General features: G+C 37.2%; 1 protein-coding gene across 1 annotated transcript in view; it reads left to right on the plus strand.

Annotated features, from left to right (window-relative positions):
• BAZ2B (bromodomain adjacent to zinc finger domain 2B) overlaps window positions 1–15,950 on the plus strand; it is a 162,760-nt gene that overhangs the window by 73,606 nt on the left and 73,204 nt on the right. The window contains exons 3-4 of the mRNA XM_075710229.1: window positions 2,200–2,352; window positions 11,094–11,102. Of these exons, the coding sequence (XP_075566344.1) occupies window positions 2,202–2,352; window positions 11,094–11,102 (160 nt within the window). The 5' untranslated portion in view covers window positions 2,200–2,201. The remainder of the gene's footprint in view (window positions 1–2,199; window positions 2,353–11,093; window positions 11,103–15,950) is intronic.

Below are 15,950 nucleotides of genomic sequence, written 5' to 3' on the forward strand. Positions count from 1 at the left end.
AAACATTTAAAGTCTACAGTATATACAGTATTTTTCAGTGGCCGGCTTGCACTGAGTAGCAGTTTAGCTGAATTATATTCACAGATTACTAAAATCAATGAGGTGTTCTTTAACTGTGGACAGAAAATGTTTAATTGGCGAAAAGTATGTATTTAGGAGTCCTGAATTAAAAATTTAAAGTGTTCAATAATATTTTGCCTTGATAAATTCTCTGAAGGAAGTAGTTTCTGTGATTTCTGCTATTGTTGTGAAGGAAAAGTTCATAGCCCTCATATTTAGTATAGTAGTAGATACTTTTTTGTACCATATTGGTGAAAGTAGTTGATTTTTCTGTATTTGCAGAAAAAAAAATTTTTTCTTCTACATGCATGAAAACTATGTGTGATAAATTGGGCTGTAACAAATAACAGCAATGAAGTCTTTTGGTGGTGTTCTCTGCAGAGTGGTTGGTTGCAGTTTGTGTAAAGGGTAGGCAGTTCTTATATGATATACTATAGTTCCCTTGTTAGCAGAATTTTCACTTTGGGAAAGCAGTATCTTTTGTTCTGCTAGCTAGCAAAGTCTAGAGACTTTACCTGGTACATAGAAATTGCCACATATAAAAATTATTAGTGATAAGGAATTAGTGATTTAGTTAAAATGGCCACAGCGTATCTTCCAGATACTTTGTGCGTTTCTCTGTGACTTTTGCTTTTGTATTTCCTTTGGTTTTTCAAGATTGACTTTGACTGGCTGAGAGGAACCAAGGGTACCGCGTCTTTCTGGAGAAGTAGCTAACAGCTTTTATGCTGGCTTTCCAAATGAGTATTTGGGAGGTCACCGTTTAGGAGAACTTTGGATCAGAAGTGCTGTTTAACACATCAGTTTTCTAAATTGATTAAAATAGGATTTGGAGAAGCATGTGTCTCTTGTGTACTTGGCGTTCTGTTTTAGAAAGACTGGGAGTGAGATTTTACAGCGCTTGCTTGCCTTGTACCTGGCCTCCTCAGGTTCCAGTGGTAGCTCTGAGAAAGGGTCTTGGCTCTGCAGCCGAAGGAGACTTCAGGGCAGGAACCGGTTTCTCAGGAGCTTCTCTGTTAGGAGTTAACTGTGCTTAGTCTCATTGCTTTTGTAATAATAGAGGCACTCTAAAAGATTTCTTCCCCACCTTATTTTATACTCTGATCCTGACTCACCGTCAGCTGCAGTTCTGGCAGATTGAGTCAGATAGTCTTTTGACTCTGCTGCCGCTATGCTTAGACATCATTTGCTTGGCTGCAATTTTTAAGCATTTGAGAAAATACTTCTCAACAAGTAGTATTTTTAATAATAATCTTACTGTGTGTTTTTCTTAAAATACACACGCTTATTCAGTGAAATAAGTCTGGTAACTTTTGATGCAGGCAATTCATGGCACAAATAAAAATGCCTTATTTTATATGAAAACCTCACCAGGAAAAAAAAAAAAGCTAGCAACTTAACAGGAGTTCTTATATTTATACTATCTCAGCGTAATTGCTGAGTCTTTCCCTAAATTAAGAGACTAGGTAGGGACTTTTTTGGCATGCATTACAGGCTCTTTAAAGCTCGGTCTGTCAGGGAGCAGCAAGAGCAGGGCTGCTCTGCAAGGAGGGACAAGCTGGCAGCTGACGATGATGCAGGTAGTGCTTTTCCCAGCCCCGGCACCGTCCCACAGGATCTCAGCACTGTGCTGGTCGCAGGGTCCAGACAAAATAAAGCGGTCTGTCAGGCCCAGGGTCCACGCAGTAATCTGATCAAGAGTAGCAGAAGACAGGAGCTGCTGCAGGCCTGGAGGGAACCTGTAACATGGGAGATGGGATCTAGCCAGGAGACATGGGCACAGACCGGGCTGCAGAGCTGTGAACTGACTCAGGCAAGGGCTGGAGGTGCCAGCCTGAGCCACAACGGAGCTCCTGAGCAGAGGGTGTGGGTGGTGGTCCCAGATGAGGCTGTTGGCATTCAAGTTGAAACGTGAGGTAGCTCTCAGCAGCACTACCTAATTCCCTTGCTGCTGCAGTTGTGCTGGATTCCCCTGATGACTGAGTGGTGTTCACGTGACGTACCTCTCGTGGAGGTCTTGTAGGAACACTCAAGAATTGAGTGCAGATCCTGAGACATGGTTAGCATAGACGATCCTATAGTCCCCTTGTGATTTCATTTCCTGCCATAGAAGACGGACATTTATCTTCTCTCTTATAGATATGGAGTCTGGAGAGCGGTTATCATCATCATCAGTCTCCTCTACTGCAGCTGCTTCGACTCCAGTGTCTTCTACACCGTCTGTGGCTTTGGCAGTATCGAAAGGTGGCCTTTCCACTGGAGCTGCGTCACTGAGTTCCACAATCAACGCATGTGGTAAAAATGACTGAATTATATATTGCAATGTGATTTTAGTGTTTGTCAACACTTGTAATTATTATTACAAATCAATAAGGTTGCACAGATGCATTGAAGAAAAATGTGTGGGTTTGTTTTTTTGCTAAGTGACATTCATATCCTGTGAATGCATTTCTCATAGTACTTGTTTATTGAAGGAATGACATTAATTTAAAATTGCCTGTTTCAAATGTGAAAGAAATTTTCAGTTTGCAAAGCTGCCTCAGAAGCGAGGATCAAGTTAAGGATTAATGTAGCAAACTTTGTGCCACTTCCGGATTCAGATTTAATAATCAACTTGAATATATGTCATGTTCTCAGCATTCAAGCCAAACCCCTACTCTATTTTTATATCTGGAGGAATTGTTTCTTCTAATGGAACTTGAGATTGAAAAGGTGAATTTCAAAATGTCATAGATAGCCTTGACTAGAGTGAAACATCTTGGCTTGAATCAGAAACTTATATGGAAGATTTCTCCATGCAAGAATCTCATTTTTGTGAATGAAACTCATTATTTCAACTGAATGATGCCTATGTCATCAACAGAACAAGAAATGGTAAATAACTAACTCTTCCCTACTGTTTCTTTCTTCACTTTGGAGAACAGATCACACACATTCATTTTGTTAGCCTGTGTACTACTGATTCTTATAAGATATACAGTAAAAAGGAAGTTTTTTCAGCTTAAATTCATGGTAATCCACTACTTTCAGAACAAACTTGGTTCTTGCAGTAGGGTGAGCAAGCATGTATTCTCCAAACTGAAACACTCTTCTGCCCTGATACTGTAGAACCAGTAGATTGAGTGCTCTGCTACAGCCTGTGTTTGTTCATTTGCAGCTTCCTTGGGAAGAAAAGTAGAAACCAGAATGTCTGTGTACCTAGAATTATGTCTCAACTATTTATTTTAATTACTCTACAATCAGAATCAGAAAAGTTCTTAACTAAAACTTATCCAGAACAAATAACAATGTGTTTTATTTTTCAGTACCCTACTACGAATTCAACGTTAAAAGACTTTTGTGTCTATGTTCATTAGCCCATGCCATTTGAAATGGTTCTCTGTGGTGGTTCCCAGAATGTAGTAGGAGTTCATTTACATACGGCTATAAATGTACTGTCCAAAACTGAGGATTTATGTGACTCATTTACTTCTCCTTGCTGCCTTTGCTTTGTAGATACTATAGCATGCGATTTGTCTCCTGTAACATTGTGGTGTGTATATAGTATATATATTTGGTCTATCAAAATACAGTAAGAGTAAAGCAGATGAATAATGTAATAAAGATACTAAACTGTCAGTTTCTTCATTAGAAAATCCAGGTAGTCCTTTTCTTAAGCAGTTTTAAAAATTTCATTCTCAACCTTTTTTTTTTTTTTTTCCCCAAGTTTCATTTCTGTCTGATATCTAATAATTATAAAGACTGTTAGTAATTCCCAGTACTCACGGGTTGTTTCCTTTTATGTTTTTTTAATGGTCAGATCCTTTGCCTGGCTGCATCTGATCTTTAAGAACATATATATTTTCTCAAGGACACTTTGTATTTCTAAAAACAAGCTGGAAAGTAGTTTACTATCAGTACTGTCCCGTAAGTTTTATTTATGAGTATATCAATTTTCCTACCTGACACACTACATATGGTTACTCTTGCATCCACTCTGAAAAGGTATACACTGTCCTGGAGAAACTTCACAGAAGTGTTTATGCTGTCAACCAGCCAGAGACTGTTTTCCCATGAATGACCTACAGCTGGAATGGCAATTTCATTGAGTCAGAACTTTCTCCTATTTGCAAGATATTCTGTAGTCAGGATAGACTAGTATCCTAGCCTGTTCCTAAACTGAGATGTTACTCACTTCTGTGATACTTAAAAAAAAAATAAAGACAATGTCTGTCAATCTCAGTCTGATAATTATCTTCACATTTAAAAATGCATTTCTCTAGCATCTAATAAAATAATTGTTTAAGAATGAGCAATTATTCTTACCAAGAGAAGGTAAAGGCATCTTAATCTATGTGTTAGAGAGGTTCTTTTTATTCCAATTCATCTATTTATTTTCTTTGCAGCAATCAATAGTCTATTAAGTAGTCTCCGCAATAAACTTAATTGCATACCCTGTCAGGTCCCCACGATGCATGGTGAGTTAGGACTGGGAGTCTTTATGTTTTGCCAGGGAGATTACACTACAAATAAATTATTTTGGCATATTCCCAGGTCAAATAGACAAAGCACCTGTGTGAAACCATTATGGAATGTATCACATACTGTTAGTTTAATTGGTTAATACAGCACTAGTTCGTGAATAATAGCATTCTAAGCAAGTAAACAGATACTTTACTTGCTTTCTTCTTATTCACCCATTGCTGAAAATAAGAACGCGCATTGGAAAAGAAAATTGACTCTGGAAGGATGTTTAAATTCATCCTCATGAGAATATTAGCAACTTTGGAAGAGTATGAATCAACACTTTTTTCTCACACGAGTAAATGATACCATAATTCAGTGTTTTGTCTTTATGAGGGGTGATAATACCAGCATGTGAAACTGTTCAAAGCTAAACAGTCAAGTCTTACTGTTTTGGTATTATCAGACCTGAAGGCTTCTTTATTTTTAATTTAAAAAAAAAAAAAGGAAGTGCATTAACTTTTTATAAAACGAAAATTTTTTTTTTTAAAAAAAATATTTTTTCTAAATCAGAAGCAGCTGCTATCAAAGCAAAAATGTTTGGTCTTTCTGGAGTCCAGTATTTCTCCTTAAGTGAGACCTAGACGAATTTTAAAATTGTGGACATAAATTCACAAAGTCACAGGATTGTTTTAATTGGAAAAGTCTGTAATTTTCCACTTGATTTCCCGATTTATAGTAACAAAGTTTATGGGTTCTTTTTTTTTTTTTTTAAAAAAAAAAAAGCCCACCAGGTATTTTTTTGTGTCTCAGTCTTTATATAAAAATGACATTGTGGCTTCTGAAATAAATGTTAAGAAAGACCAGATTTAGTGCCTAAGATGTAAAACTGTATATACAAATTTCTTTTGTGCTAAGTGTTTTTTCTAGTCCTTGGTTTTGTCAAAATTTTCATCTGAGGCTTGTAGGTATTTATTCACTTCTGGAGATTTTAAAGATTCTGAATGCTAAGTGACAATAGCAAAAATTGAAATGGATATGTAAAAAACCAAAGTGGTGATTTACAGTTTGTGGAATGTACAACAATTTCAAATGTTGAGGGAGAATGTGATGGCAATAGCTAGTGATGCAGATGCTTAGATAAAGTACAAGGATGTGAACAATAGTAGAGTACAATTGCCGGTTCTGCTACTATCAGAGTACCCGTGGTGTTACACAATCTACATCACAAGTTTGCAGTTTTTTTAAATCAATGTTAAGATGGTCAGTACATCTTAACATTTACTGTCTTATATACGTATCAGTAAGAAGCAGTGTCTAATTTCATTATTATCAGTAATTTTTTTAAACATGACACCAGCCTCATTTAGACTTCCTGCTTCATATTATTATCTTTATAGGCCAGAAACTGATTTCTTTCTCAGTGCTTGGACTGCACAGAGCAGTGGGGTCCAGGCACTGGCTAAACTCTGTGTTTTAGGGGCAAGACTGTACGAATAATATGCCAGATGTTTAAAAAAACCCCAACAACAACAACAAAAAACCAAAACCAAAACCAACTCCCCCACTATTTTTCAATATTATTGAAGAACGTAAAAGCAAAAATATGGAGGAAAAAAGGAGCGGGGGGAGAAAGTACTTTAATAGGCATAACTCAAGTACCTCCATGTTTTAAAATTCTGTCTCATCTAATATTTGCTATAAGGACTACACAGATGAGTGAACAATATTGAGTGTTGTTTGGACGTAGAATTTTACCTTTATTTGTAAGAAAAGGACCTAATAGAAACAACATTGAAAGAAAAAACAGTTTCAGTGCATTGCTTTTTGGATGTTAGAGATTAAAGGAAACCATTGTGTTCGAGCACCTAAATACTTTCGTTTAAAACCATATCAAGCACCTAGTAGTTCTTGTATTAAAGGAAGCTTAATTGAGAGTTGCTGTGTGACTGACACTTTTTAAAATATGGCTTAGTAGGTCAGTGCTCTGTGTATGTTCCTTGTATTCTTACTCCTCAAAGCTAATAATCTGCAGTGTTTGTGTCTAAATTATATATCAGCTTTCTCAGTAGAGTGCAGTTTTGTCAATCCCTTTTGAAAATTTCCTTTATTTTTAAAGAAAATTACTGCAAGACTAGCTTCTTTTAACGTATGATTTGTGAAGGAACGTTAAAGATGGAGTCCTTGCAGTTGCATTCATGTTTGTTACCTGTGTACACAGAGTTTATTAAAACGCTGGGGTTTTTGGTTTTTTTGAAGCACTTTAATGAGCCAATACTTTGCTCTTCATTTAAATTAACAGATATTTTTGACGTTTCTCTATTCAGATCATAGAATCCTAGAATCGTTTAGGTTGGAAAAGACCTTTAAGATCATCCAGTCCAACCGTTAACCTAACACTACCAAGTCCACCACTAAACCAATTAAGATGAGGGTTTTTGTTTTTTAAATCAACAGTAAGAGTGGATGATTGTTACTTATGTGTATATAAACCATTTCCAGACTTTTGCATATGTTTTCCAGCTTTTTACACTGAGGGACATTGACCAGTACTATGAAATTGTGCATACAAGTAGTTTGGAATCATGCATACAAGGAGATTGGAAGACTTACTGGTGTTGGGAGGCATGTAGAAGGCAAACTTCGCTAGCACTGTAATAATTAAAGAACAACACAGAAGGGAGGAAAATACACAGTAATTTCTGTCACCCTAAGCAGTTCTCTAGATTTGTTGTGTATGTTGGTATGCCTTCAGCATTGTTAGAAATACCACATTATTTTTGTATTTCTGCTGGTTGGTGCATTAATGCTTTGTATTTTAGGGCATTATTTAACTATTTATTCCTTTTTAGCTCTTTTGAAAACCTTATATTGCACTGTGAAGTTCATTAATATTAACAAAGGCATTCACAGTTATCATTCCTTGTTATTAAGAGACCAGCATTGTTGAAATACATGTTGCCCTTTGGAGTAATGCTTTCAATCATTTATCTGTGTAGTGGTTAGTAGAATTTCAAAAACTGTGCTCAAAAATATTTAACCTATTTGAAGTAAGTCAAGAATGTTAGGGAGTGCAGTTTAATATGGAATTTTGCTATGCAGAGCGTGACTACAGTAGTAACCTGAAGAGCAAACACTAAAATAGGAAAATTAAGGAAATAGTAGAATTCATTGCTACACAGACTGTTAATGTTTTCATCAAATAAGAAAGAGGAAAAATGTTATTACAGTTCAGTTTATTGTTACAAGACTTTGCTTCCATTTTTCCTTTGTTTTATTTCTTCCACGTTTCTAAATGCATATTTAAAAATTGATAGCTTCTTTTTTCTGGACACATTAGATAATGGCTTAGGTAGCACACAGTGTGTTTTTTTAAAAGGCCATAATAATGTGTAATATAGTATAAAGTCACCTACTCTTTTTTGTGTGATGAAGAAAGTTGATAACAAGCTCAAAGGATGTTTCAACTTGACCTATCTTCAAAGTATTATGAAACATTGCAATGCATTGCTGCTCATCAGCATCATTAAGAATCACCACTGTGGTCTGTGAGAGAGAAGCAAGTATTGCTACTGATTTTTTTTAAGAAAAGACACAGAAAGAGTATTGCGATGTTTCCTAATTGAACTGTGTAGCAGACGGTAACTAGCATTTAGTATTATTAGTTGAGTACGGACATCAGTTGTGGAAGAAGGCACATAAATAAGGTTTGGGTTGTGGGGTTTTTTACTGTGATAGTTTACTAACTGAAGTTAAAGACATTTGAAGTAAGTTCAGCAAACAGAACTGAAACAGGATGTTTTTAAACTCAGGCTGAAAGCATAAAATACTATACATATTGCTTGCAGTAGTTAGCATCAGTGAAATTAAGTGCAAATCCATTCTTGTTTTGAAGGAGAAAAAAAAAAAAACCAGGAAAAAGAGTGTCTGAACCAGAAATTTGATATCAATAAGAGGAATTTCCCTGCACAGTGTATGTAATATAACCATTATGTTGCCTTGTAGTTGCTAATAAATGAAGAATCATAGCGAATGCCCCTGTGTTCGTAACACCTAACGTGATGAGATACTCCAGTCAGGAGATCATTCCAAAATTATCCTTTATATACACTAACACAATAATAGCATTAAAAAAATCTAGAAGGAGGAATACAATTAACAAGCAAGGTCAAGTAATGTTTTCTGTGTACAAAGTCCCCCAAAAGTGTGGTCAGTTTGCAGAGGCCTTTGGTGGTAAAGTGAGTTCTCTTAGAAACAGGGAATGCTTTGTATTTCTGATGCTGTCTTTTTTGGTGTGCCGCTCTTTTTATTAAAACATAGCACAAATTAACTTTCTGTTCTTTGATATTGGTCTTTTTCTGCCTTTTCTCTCCATTAGCAACTATTCTGTTCTTCTGGTTATGTATGCTTTTACAGTCTTGGAGTTCCCTGATTTTTTTCTTGCGTCCTCATGTTCAGGCTATCTCAAAAGTTGAAGTTCAGCTCTGAAACGCCTATGAAATTTCCTTTACTAGCATTACAAAATTTCTGGTCATCCCTTTGTTTTTGTGTCTCATCTATTTTATTATAAATTCTTGCCTTATCCTAACATATAAACGCATGCTGACTTGCTCTACTGTGCCTTCTCCCTTTCTGTGCTGCCCTTGCCCACCCTTCCAGGTGTGTAGCAGCCCAAATAAACTTTCTTTTTACTTCTTTCTGGTGACTTTCCCTTTTCATTTTCCTTTTCACTTTTTCCTTTCTGCATTAGATTCACTCTCCTTATTGTTTGAGGTATGCACAATGCCATCTATGCGTACATTTTACCCATAAGTTTTACAATCCAGGTCGTCTAGCCCTGTTCTTTTCCCTCCAACCCGTCATGTCTTCTCTTCACATTACCAGCGAACCTCCCAGTTGTACCAATGACATTACTCATGCTGAAGTTAATAGCAGGGGCACCAGGTGAAACTGGGGCAGTTGTACCTGTTGATTAAACAAAGCACGCAGTATGTCCAGAAAATTACAGTACAGTCAGAAACAATGCGATAGATGGTAGACAAATTGTGCAGCTCATTGCCCACTCTACAGCTAGAAGTTCCAAATTGTTTGAAGGGATTTAAAAGAAAGATACCCCGTTGGCACTCCTTAGCAATTAATTGCTGGACATAGTTATTGTTAATTTGGCTGAGTTCTCTTAGATGTAAGAAGCAGAAACAATTCTTTTTTAAAAAAAAAAGCTTAGATAAATTCAGGGATTCTTACAGCTTACAAGAAATTAGTTGGTGTGTAAGATTGTCAAGATTCTCTAATTCTGTTTTCCTGCTTTCAGAATGCCAGACATCCCTTCCATCTCAGACAAGTCTTTGCTGGAAAAAATATCCTCCAGCTCTGCTTTCTGCTTTAACATAGCCCACACAGGCTATGGCCTGTCTTTTCTTCCTTCATGTTTTTCAAAGTTAAAAAATGGAGTTGAGTGTAGAAGATGTATACAGTCTTGGAATTCATGTAAGCATTGTCCCTCTTAACTCATTTGGCTTATTTTTCTTATTTAGAACTACTCTTAATCACTTGCTAGACATCAGGTAAGATTACTCATAGAGTAAAGAATGACCTGGCATGAAGTATGACAGTATATGCCCTCATCATGATCTCATGGAACACTTTGTATGGGAGATTATGCCTTTTAAATGGTCCACACAAGAGTCAGCAAAAAGAGAAGCCCTCTGTTGAAGGTGTCATACTACACGGTGATGATACTAGTCTTCAGATGAAATAAACTATTGCCAAATCTCCCTTTTTTTAGTTATTTCTGAGTGATAGATGATACAGCGAATGGGCGCACCATAGCTGAAGCTGTAAATATGAACGTATCAGCTGTGGAATGTTTGCATGGTGCATTTCTATGAAAGAACAGATGATATCAGAAAAAAGGGAAGAGGCTTTTGTTCTAAAGCATTTGTTGTTTCTAGAGCTTTTCAGTTAACTTGGTCAGAGCAGGTTTACTGTGAAAGCAAACTAAAGAAATACTGTAGCGTACATAAAATTAAACATGCTGAAAGATATTAATGGTACATTCATAAACTGAAGACTTGCAATCATCTTGCAGTTTTGTGCAACTAATTCCTTGGTGATGATTTTTTTTTTTTTTTAAATAAAAACAATGGACATTCCTCCAACAAGAAATACAGAGGTGGCATGATAGAGCTTAACTGTTGCTCAATGAGGCTTTCCTCTAGGATTTCTAGTGGTTCTTTTGCTGATTTGAATCGCCTTTTGTTCAGTTTATTTCTACAGATAGAATTGCTCAGTGTGTGTTGCTTGTTCTGATGATTTTCTCGAAAAGAGGTGAAGAATATCTTGCATCGTCTGTTAGTTCGTTCATTCCAGTTTTGCAGATGGATGAAGCTAGGAAATTTTTGATACATTAATTTTTAAGGTGAAAGCTTGGCAATGGGATGATAGCTTTCTAATAAGAAAAAACCTAATCCACTCTTAATCACTCCAGTATAGTTTTCATGATAATAATGATATGTACTCATTTACATTCCGAAATGTGTAAGTTTTATCACAGTGGCATGGAGTGGCATGACTGAAGACAATGCTTGAAGGTGGAACAGGTTTTCTGTAATGCATTTGTTTCTTCATGAGAACGTGCAATAAAAGTGGTTGCTAGTGGGTATTGAATTGGATCACTACCTGCCCTGGAAAGTTCTAAATAAGCACTGTGACTGGACCGGTTGGCATTTTCATTGCTGCACGTAAAAATTTCAGTTCTTCTGCAGGAGATCTGAAGAACAGCGTAGAATTTACTGAAATGATCTGTTCAACAAACATGTTCTAATCACCCTGTAGAAGACAAATCTTGGAACATACTCACTGTAGTCGACCTCTACTGTCATTTGTCATCTAGCATCAAGATAATTTTCTCCACTGCCCACACCCAACAAACAGTGCCTAGAGAGTAGAGAGGGGTTATTGTCTGCCCCTTTCCAAGAATTGTGTTTGCTAGAAACTCAAATAGTGCTATTTCTGTGCTAGGGCAAAGGGGCACATTGTTTAGGTGGGACACTTCTTGCAGTGAGATACTTTTTACATACGTGCATCAGATTGCCTCTAACATGTGTAGGGTTAGTCTTTGTACTTCAATGAAACACATCAAAGAGAAGGTCAAGCTGGTTAGGCTGTAACAAGTGATATCACTGTGCTGGTGATCCCATAGGTAGGTTAATCCTTCTGAGAAGTACAGTAAATTGGCCTTCTGGAGCTTCAACCTCCATAGCTAGAGTGCTTCTGGCAGTTGCTACTTGTTTATTCAGAACTACCTTGGGTCTCTGCATATCTGTTGACGTAGATCATTGAAAAATTAAGCTTGGAAGGGACTTAAGGAGTTCATCTAGTCCAGCCTCATAATCAAAGCAAGGTCAGCTTTGAGGTCAGTGTCTTTCTTGGTTTTGGGACCTGAAACAGTATTCTAAATGCAGTCTGAAGAGTACTGAGTTAAGAGGGGTATTTACTTTCTCTGCCCTACTGGCTGTGCTGCTGCCCATGTAGTCCAGCCTGCCGCTGACCTTTGCTGCCAGGGCACATTACTGGCTAATGTATGGCTTGGTGTCCGCTGAAACCCCTAGAGTCTTTTCTGCAGAGCTGCTCCCCAGCCTGTCAGTCTTCAGCCTGTATTGTTCCAAGGGGTTATTCCTTCCCACGCGCAGGACTTCACTTTTGTTCTTGTTGAGTTTCATAAGATTCCTGCCAATCCATTCCTCCAGCCTGTCTAGGTCCCCCTGGATACCAGGCCTTTCCTCAAGTGGATTGACTTGTCCCCCAGTTTGATGTCTTCCACAAACTTTATGAGAAAGCACTCTGTCCTACACCGTGTCATTGATAAAGGTGTTAAACAGGACAGATCCCAGGATGAAACCCTGCAGTACTCCACTTGTCACAGGCATCCAGGTAGAGTAGGGCCCATTAACCATTACTCTCTGAGCATCCCACTGTTTTCTTACCCATCTAGTTTTCACCCCATCCAGACCATGATGTCCTAATTTGGACTAAGGTGTATTTGTGGGAGACAGTATCGAAAGCCATGCTTAATTAGAGGTCAGTGACATGAACTGTTCGCCTCTTGTCCGTATACCCAGTAATTTTATCACAGGAGGCATTCTGCATGTGCCCAGGAATGTGTTGCTGCACGGTTCATATAGAGGGCTCACTGCATTATTTTCCAGGGGACTAGCATAAGTCTGACCATTTTGTAGTTCCTTTGATTTTCCTCTTGGTCTTTTTTGAAGATGGGTGAAAACATTGACCTTTCTCCAGTTGTTGGGAGACCTCCCCTAATCTGCATGACCTTTCAATGATGATAGTGTGACCTTATCCTTGCATTGGCTGATTCTGTCCTTGAGTCAAATTACAGTGATGGCCTGATTTGGCTAGAAATGGTGACAGTTAGGTACATGACGGTTATGAGAGTTTGCAATATGTCCACTGTATGCAGTCATAATGGAAATGCATCGTTGTGGTATAACTGTACTAGTGTCAAAAGTCAGGTCAGAATGTTGTTCTGGACAGTAACAAATTACAAGAAGCTTAAAATGGCCTTTATGCTTATACCTGTCAACAGTAACAATTTAAAAAAAAAAAAGCCGCTATGTAAATTATAAGGTGCTGGAGTGGTACAGAACACTGGCCAGACTTCTGTAAATTAAAAATTTAAATTGGAAGCAAAAATATCTAGTTAAAGGAAAATAAATGTTTTTATTTACTACTAAATATGGGATTTGAAATTAGTGTTCTAGGAGTTTTAAATGAAATTGCGAGCTTTTAAAATATAAATAGCGTGAGATTAGAACTAGCTGCTGTGGAAAAAGATTTAGGAGTAATGTATATCTGCCACTTAACATAGGTGGGGTTTTTTTGGATCATCTTCAGGAACTGAGCCATGTTTAATTCAGTGTAATTCATCTAGGACCATAGCTAAAAGGAAGAAATACAATATTTAAGCAATATAGTAGCAGTTTCACAACTTCTACAAGGCAAAGCTAATGGCTTCCCTAGAAACTCTATTTTGTACTTTTGATACCATTAAGGACACAAATGTAGAAGTACCTACAAATGGATAATTTAATGATAATCACGATCAATAGAATTTTCTTTAAATGCTTACATGCATTTCATTTTAGATCTCAAAAATGACTGAAGTTATTGGGGTTTTTGAGTTCTGTTTTAAAATTTACAAAATGTGTGCAAGCTGTCTTTGTGTATTTCATTATTAGTTTGTCCATTGTATGTTTTGTTAGGCCCCTGTTGATCTCTGAAATGGGATATTTCTTGTGTATTAAGTATAAATACATCAAACAGTTCTCCTTATAAAAGGGTATTCCTCTGTTTCTGATCCCAGTATGTTAAAGGGACAGACTCTTTTCCAGAAAAATTGCCATGGCAAACATAATGCCTTTTTTAATTTTTACTTACAAACCTTTTGTTAGAGTTGCTCATATTTTCAGATATGTTCTGCATTGTAGAAATACAATATCAATACTAGAAGAGGATACTACATGTAAAACTTAACAGTAGCTTTTAAAATACAAAAACTGTTTAATACATTTTTTAAAGCTTGAGGTTGGACTTCACAGCATCTGTTTGGATAGTGCAATTTCAAGTGTTGTTTTTCCTCCTCAGGACATACATTCAGAACAGCTGGGGATGAGCCGTGTAACCTGTCCACTGTATCGAGTGCCTTCCCAGTGGTCAGCCACCCAGTCTTTGGTCCACATGCAGCCAGTTCAGGGTATTTAGAGTTTGGTGGCTTGGGAACACTCGGTCCATCCACAGCCTTAGCAGCACATCCCCAGCTAGCACCTTTTCCAGGTAGACATTGCGGCAAGGAATATTAAACTAAAGAGAGTCAACTGTCCTCACCCACTAGGCGTGCTTTATGAAAGACTTCAGGCACGAAACTTCAGACGATAGGCTTGATTTAAGTCCAGGATGATTCTGATGAGACAAAAAAACCACATTGGCTGAGTTTCTCAGGAACAGTGTTTTCACGGTAGTCTTCTGAGAAACAAAGTAGTGCTTGATCTTTTTTTATTCTTTCCATCACAAGGTAACATTGTTCTCCATTACATGGGTGTGTTCATTGTATAACCACAGTTCTTGAGAGTACTATTACAGACGTATCATTTGTCTGTAATAGGATTGGCCGGCATGATCTTGTGTCTGTCTTGATTTTATTTCTAAGTAGAGGGGTTTTTTTGGTGGCGTCTTGTAAAGTCGGTAGCCTCCCATCCTTTAAAATATCAACATACTGCACAAGAGAGATGAATACAAAATGGTGCATCTGACTTCCACCATAAGATGTCAGTTACTCAGCTAGTGTTTTCCAGTCTTGCACAGTCCGTAAATTAAATACTGTAGTGCATTCTCCAAAGTACGCAGTGAGCCAAGATGCTTCTTAATTCACTTTGTCTTTAGTTTAAAGAAAAGATATTCCTGCCAGGAAGTGAGTATCTTGAAAAGATCTCACCTTTTGTTGGCTGTCCACCCCCTGGGCATCCATTTCCGCCGCCCCCCTCCACCCCCGGTAGAATTCAGGATTGTGGGATTCTACCATTGGTAGAATTTTAGGATTAGGGACTGGTAAAAACCTACAGCAAGTATTGTAAAGAGATCTTTTGGTATTTTTAAAATTTTGTTTGCTATGAATGACAGAATTTTGTTTTACTTATTAATGCCAGAGGAGTAAAAGCAGAACTTTTTTTAGTGGGAGGGTAACGAGATACTATATACATACCTGCACAAAGCAAAAGCATCTGAAAGAAATGCACATAGAGGTGAAGTAAGGAGGGGTAAAATACTTCAAAAAGCAGTGAATACTGATTCATTTGTAATGTTCTCATTCAGTTTTTTTTTCATTATATGAAAAGATTCATTCATTTGTAACAGCCATCTAACGTGTTAGCGCAGCAGAGTTAACGGGTGCTCGTTTTAAGCTTTGCTTTAAGGGATGGTAGTTGTTCATAGCTTCCATTGACTTTGTCCCATTTTGCAAAAGAAACTTTCTTCACTGAAAAAATGTTATTTTTGCTGAAGTAGGAATGGAAGAACTCTGCATCTGACCTTAGACAATTTTCTGACCACCTGTGATGTTCTTAAAAGTTTCAAGTAAAAACTGAGACACTCATGTATGTAAAGATGGGGTTTTTATATTTATGTATCTGTGTAAATAAATGTAGGGGGAAAGAATTAATATTAAAATTTTGGTTTTGCTGTCTCATTGAAGGGCAGTATTTTCCATGGATCTTGATAATATAATAAATAGCTTGGAAGTTCTCTTAGGCAGTCTAGTTGTATGTAGTTGTTGTAATCTGGCTTAAGCCTTTGAATGGCACCTTTGTCCTTAATTTGGTAGCAATTTGTCTGCCTGTGTATTATTTTATATATATTGTCCAATGACCATTGTTTTT

This window comes from Pelecanus crispus, chromosome 5 (assembly GCF_030463565.1).
Source record: "Pelecanus crispus isolate bPelCri1 chromosome 5, bPelCri1.pri, whole genome shotgun sequence".
Taxonomy (NCBI): Eukaryota; Metazoa; Chordata; class Aves; order Pelecaniformes; family Pelecanidae; genus Pelecanus; species Pelecanus crispus.